This window comes from Zophobas morio, unplaced genomic scaffold (assembly GCF_036711695.1).
Source record: "Zophobas morio isolate AGI-343-1 ecotype UQ-CSIRO unplaced genomic scaffold, CSIRO_AGI_Zmor_V1 ptg000054l, whole genome shotgun sequence".
In the NCBI taxonomy this organism is placed as follows: Eukaryota; Metazoa; Arthropoda; class Insecta; order Coleoptera; family Tenebrionidae; genus Zophobas; species Zophobas morio.
In genome coordinates, this window is record NW_026972159.1 from 2,121,976 (window position 1) to 2,127,207 (window position 5,232).

The window sequence follows — 5,232 nt, forward strand, 5'->3', positions numbered from 1 at the left end:
TAGTGGTTTTAGCCAGTAGATGCAATTCTGAATCATACCGATTAAATTTAAAGAGTGTTAAACTGCAAATTTCCATAGCAACGAGTTAAGTTCGTAAATCTGATTGGCTGTTTATTTTTTTGATTCAGAATTGGCCCCAAAGACTTCTTATTTCTACAGTAGCGGTCATTTCTACGGAACCACTCGATAAAAAGTCAAGTTGGTAGCCCTGTCATCTAGTACTTTACGCCAAACGCGGTTGGTAGCGGTAGTTGACATGGCAATCGAAATTAGCACAACACGAATGTTTCGGTTGCCCTCAGCTATGCCGCACTGTATCCCGTGCAGACTGTATGTTCTGTTCATCTATTTATTAAAATAAAATATCTACATTGACAATGGGGCCATCTAACCTGTCAAATTTTTGACACATGTTTTCCCCCAGAAACCCGTCAAGGTCGCTTACACCAAACAAATTTTGAAAATTTACACTAGGGAGTGGTTCTATAGAAAAGATCGCGACTTTAAACGGGACACAATTCGTAGACACTCGTGAATGCACGTAACTAGATCACTGCTACCAAAGTAAATAAAAAAATGTTGCCTTATGTCTACTAATCAAACAAAATTGATTTAAAAACCAACAATTGTTTTTTTAATTTGTATTACTGGAGCCCCTGAAACACGTCCGTCACTGTACCAAAGGGAAAACCTCGTACTCCTCACTCCCTTCATCAACTCATTCCAATATCTCTGATTGTCAACAAGACAAAATTATAACCTCAAAACCATGTTCAGTGTAAACGTGTGTATTTACTTCATTTAACGCACATTCATGTTATTTCCACCCAAAAATGAATAAAATCGCCAGAAAATACCTTGTGTGGTTTGCACAAGAGCACACCGAGTTTCGTTCCGCGGTAAAAATTTATTATACCTTCACAAATAACCCTAACTCACAATTTTAGGAGATCGATTCCTTACGCGCAATGCTAAAAACCGACATGAAACCCTGCGACAACCCAGACACCAACGTAAGTACGAACCCCGTTTCAAATCACCTAAATTAAAAAAAAATCAGGCCCCCTACTGGATCGTCGAATCCGCGTCAGAAACCGACCTCAAACGCCTAGTTAACAGATCCGTGTCCATCCGGTCGTGCTTCGAGCTGTGGGCGCACGCCAAAAACATCGACGATTTGCACCAAAAGCTGCGAAATTACCCCAGACACTTGATGGAGCCCTACTTCCAAAAAGACCTGTCTTTCAAAATTCAAGTGGAGACGTTTTGCAAGCACTTGACCCAAAAGGAGAAAGTTAACAAGTTGGAAGTAAGTATGAGACCCTGTGTGTTTTAAATGCAGCCTGGTAGTCAATTTTAGACTTTCAGTTATCTGCCTATTAAGGGACCGGTGAAGCTGACTGACCCTGATGTGTGTTTACAATACATTGAGTACTATGGGACCAACGCGAACGACCCGCCTGAGTTTCCGTACTTCGTGTTTTTTGGGCGATGGGTGGGTTTTTGTCATTGTATTGATAGTGTCAAACTAGTTTTTGTAGGTGGCTGGCGGATTGCGAAATTTAATGAAGAAATTGTCCCTCAAAACTAGAAAATTCATAGGGAACACGAGCATGGACCCGCAATTGTCGCTCCTAATGGCCAATCAGGCGCAAGTTAGAAGTGGGGATATGGTGTTAGACCCATTTGTGGGGTCTGGGTCGCTTCTGGTGGCGGCTGCCGAGTTCGGGGGTTACGTCATAGGTGGCGATATTGACTACTTGATGTTGCACGCACGAACAAGACCGTCGCGAATCACACAAAAAGTACAACAAAAAAATTTTTTTTTTTGTAATTACTTAAGTCATATTTTAGGAACGTTCAGCCGACGAAAGTATTAAAGCCAACATGGACCAATATAATTTACAACACCGCTACCTAGACGTGCTCATCAACGACTTTGCGCTGTCGTTTTGGCGCGACAACGTCGAATTTGACTCCATAATAACAGACCGTAATTTTTTTGTATTTATAAAATTTGGTTTAAATAATTTTTGTAGCGCCTTATGGAATTCGGGAAGCCACGGAGCGCGTCGGAACCAATAAAGAAAACTTCAAGGTGAGCGAAGAGCACCTATCATCCCACATTCCAGCCAAAATTGAGTACGGAATTTCCAACATATACAAGGACTTGCTAAATTTTTCCGCCAAACATCTGCGACTAGGCGGACGCCTTGTCTGCTGGTTTCCCGTTTTCAGAGAGGACTACAAAGAAGAAGGACTTCCAGGTCACCCTTGTTTGGACTTGGTGGCCAACTGTGAGCAAGTTCTGAGCAAAGTTACGTCCAGACGGCTTCTGACGTTTGAAAAAATCCGTCAACCAGAGGCGTCTGAGCTAAATCTAGAGTGCAACATAACGGACTTCCGGGAAAAATATTTTATAGTGCGGGAGGAAACGAGGAAGGAGAGACGGACGAGAGAGGCGCGAGTGCGCAAAGAGAACTGGATAAAATCGGGGAAAAACAAAGACAATTTAATAAAATAAAGCGTCAAAATTTTTACTTTTTAACCCGTTTTTGATTACTTTTCCGGAAAACTTTCCCTTGTGGCGTGCCGATTTTACCTTGATGCGTTTTTTCCGGTTTCCGTTTCCTATTTATTGTTGGTCTAGTGGCCCGAGATGACGTAAACAAAGCTAGAACAATTGTTATAGAAAGAAAATCACTAAATTTGTGACTTAGTTACTTTTATCTGGTTCCTGTCCAACTTCTTGTCTATAATATTCAGCATCGTCATCCGCTTCCACAGAAACGTTCTTAGATTCGTCAAATTTCACGTTCTTCATTCCTTGTAAAGATTTCTTCTTCAGTTCTTCTCTCACAAGTTCCTTTTTCTCTTTATTCTTGTCTTGGATTTTTTTGCGCTTCTCTTTTAGTTTCCTTCAAAACAACAATAAATTTAATTGGAAAACAAAAACAAAAAATTACTTCTTCGCCTCTCGCTTCTTCTGTATAAACAACTTCTCTTCATCCGTTTTTTCAATCAAATCGTGGTACAAAACCTCCCCATCAAGCAACCCATCTTCAATTTTTATTAATTGTAGGGTCAACCTTGGGCCTACTTCAGTCAGTTTGATTGACGATTTTCCGGATTCGACGTTCCCCCTAGAGACGATTTTCTGCGGTAAAGTCACCTGGTGATTGGGATCATCTTCAGCTTCACTCTCTGAAAGCACCCCCGACCTAAAACCACCCTTTAGTCGCTATTATTATGACTTTTAGTGTCCCCATACTTGGTTAAAAAGTCCGCAATGTCGCTACAATGATTAAGATTAGGCACTTTGCCCTGTACAACCTTTTTCACCCCCTTGGAAATCCCCACAGGAATTACTTTAATGACGTAGTGCCTGAAATCAATGAATTTTGTTGTGGGGTTGTAATTAAGTAAAACGCAACGTCTGACGTCATTTAAATCCACCTACAACGACACACTATTAAAAAAAAAAATAAAAAAATAGTTTTAATCAAATTACGTTAGTCAGGTTTAAAGTTGGAAACATATTCTGGAACATCGACGTCATCAACTTCATGTGCATGCTCTCACCGCTAAAACTATTCAAAACAATCAAAGGCGAGTGTTTAAACGCCGCCTCCACCACGTTTTGTCGTTTCAAACAAGAAACTACGTCACGTGCCAACGAGAAATTGTGGATTTTGAAAGTCAGCGTGGGCCCCCTTGGTAAACGGCTAATTTTCAAGTATAAACCGAGTTCGGTTCTCGAAAAAATCACTAAATGAGATACGTGTAATAATCCCGCGACGGCCACAAAGTCTTTGATGGTGTTTTTCCTGCGTTCCTTAAAAATACAAAAATAATGCATTGAGTCATATGTATGAAGGGGGTTACCTTTAGTGAAGTCGCCGTGAAAGGTTCCATGAGTTTTCTGAAGTCCTTTGTCAGTTCTGTCAAGTGGCCCCCTGGAAGCCCTTTACGTATGACGAAGGTGTGGGGCGCCTGCACTAGGTTTTCGGGCTCTGTGGTGGCGTTTTTGTTGTTTTTGGCGCAACGGCCCTTCCCTTTTCGTTTCCCCATTTTGGACACGATAACTATGTTTTAGAGGTTATGTGAGGTTAGGTTTCCAAAGCATGTTTTGGTGAGTTGTAGTGGGGGAAGTGTAGACATAGATTAATATGGATGCGACAACCATGTTTTTTGCAAAACTACCCGTATTGACATTGGAGTCCTCAAGCGCCAAATTTAAATAGTCGATGCCAATAAAAACACTTGATTCACTACTGAGTGGACTAAATGAATTTTTTTGGCACATATTTAGATGATTTTACATATTTTGTTTAACTAAGAATTAATTCTTTATTTGTGTTTTATACTAGCGAAACGTCTTTAACTAAGAATATTGTTGAAATCGTAATAACCCAATGGATTTTTTTCGGGAAAACGTTTTGGAAACACTGTGTTCTATGTTGTATTAATTTTTTTTAATGTTTTTAGAGACAATTTTTGTGGTTGTTTTCGATACACTGCCTAATATTAACAGTGAGAAAAAAAAGAAAAATTAAAATTATCGAAAATTCGAAAAATCGAGAAATCAAAAAACTTAAAAATTCGAAAAATTGAGAGATTGAAAGATCCAAAGAACGAGAAATCGAAAAGTGATGAAGTCGAAAAATGGAAAAATAGAGAAATCGACAAACAAAAAGTTAAAAGTTGAAAAATTGGAAAAGCAGAAAAATCAAAAAACGAAAAATGCAAAACTGGAAAAACTGAGAAACCGAAATAGGTCAAAATAAAAGTTGAAAAACTGAGAAATCGAAAACTTGAACAATCAAATCTCGATAAATCGGGAATGAAAAATTAACAAATCGAAAAATTGAAAAACAGAACATCTCAAACCAGGAAGTCGAAAAATAAAAAGATTAAGAAATATTGAAACATTAAAATATCAAAAGATTGAAAAATCTAAAATTTAAAAATCCAAAAATTGAAAAATCGAAAAAGTAAAAAGGTAGACACACGAAAAACCCAGAAGTCAAAAATAGAAAAATTGAGCAACAGAAAAATCCAAAAACTGAAGTCGAAAAATTGAAACCTTAAAAAATTAAAAAATAAAAAATCAAAAACCTGAAAAATCGAAAAATTAAAAAATTGAAGAACAGGAATATCGAAACCCTCGAAAGTCAAGAAATGGGAAAATCAAAACATCGATTAATTGAAAAACCGAAAAATTGACAGTTT

General features: G+C 38.3%; 2 protein-coding genes across 2 annotated transcripts; one reads left to right on the forward strand and one right to left on the reverse strand.

Moving 5' to 3' along the window:
- The first annotated feature begins 716 nt into the window (after positions 1-716).
- On the forward strand, positions 717-2,548 carry LOC135142838 (tRNA (guanine(10)-N2)-methyltransferase homolog). Its single transcript, XM_064074614.1, has 7 exons — positions 717-899; positions 948-1,013; positions 1,061-1,309; positions 1,361-1,495; positions 1,542-1,805; positions 1,855-1,993; positions 2,040-2,548. Exons 1-7 carry the CDS (start codon positions 834-836, stop codon positions 2,522-2,524), a joined length of 1,404 nt encoding a protein of 467 aa, XP_063930684.1. The 5' UTR covers positions 717-833; the 3' UTR covers positions 2,525-2,548.
- LOC135142840 (protein Peter pan-like) lies at positions 2,512-4,126 on the reverse strand. Its single transcript, XM_064074615.1, has 6 exons — positions 3,886-4,126; positions 3,512-3,835; positions 3,272-3,456; positions 2,967-3,221; positions 2,725-2,918; positions 2,512-2,674 (listed from the first exon to the last, which is right to left on the reverse strand). The coding sequence occupies exons 1-6, from the start codon at positions 4,069-4,071 to the stop codon at positions 2,538-2,540; spliced, it is 1,281 nt and encodes a 426-aa protein (XP_063930685.1). The 5' UTR covers positions 4,072-4,126; the 3' UTR covers positions 2,512-2,537.
- Positions 4,127-5,232: the final 1,106 nt, after the last annotated feature.

Excerpts from the sequence above, each read along its gene's own strand:
- LOC135142840 (XM_064074615.1), bottom strand. The coding sequence starts at position 4,071 with ATGGGGAAACGAAAAGGGAAGGGCCGTTGCGCCAAAAACAACAAAAAC. Across the intron at positions 3,457-3,511 it reads CAACTTTAAACCTGACTAAC|GTGGATTTAAATGACGTCAG; the intron begins GTAATTTGATTA and ends GTGTCGTTGTAG. Across the intron at positions 2,919-2,966 it reads AAGAAGCGAGAGGCGAAGAA|GAAACTAAAAGAGAAGCGCA; the intron begins GTAATTTTTTGT and ends GTTGTTTTGAAG.
- LOC135142838 (XM_064074614.1), top strand. The coding sequence starts at position 834 with ATGAATAAAATCGCCAGAAAATACCTTGTGTGGTTTGCACAAGAGCAC. Across the intron at positions 1,014-1,060 it reads GCGACAACCCAGACACCAAC|GCCCCCTACTGGATCGTCGA; the intron begins GTAAGTACGAAC and ends AAAAAAAATCAG. Across the intron at positions 1,994-2,039 it reads TGACTCCATAATAACAGACC|CGCCTTATGGAATTCGGGAA; the intron begins GTAATTTTTTTG and ends TAATTTTTGTAG.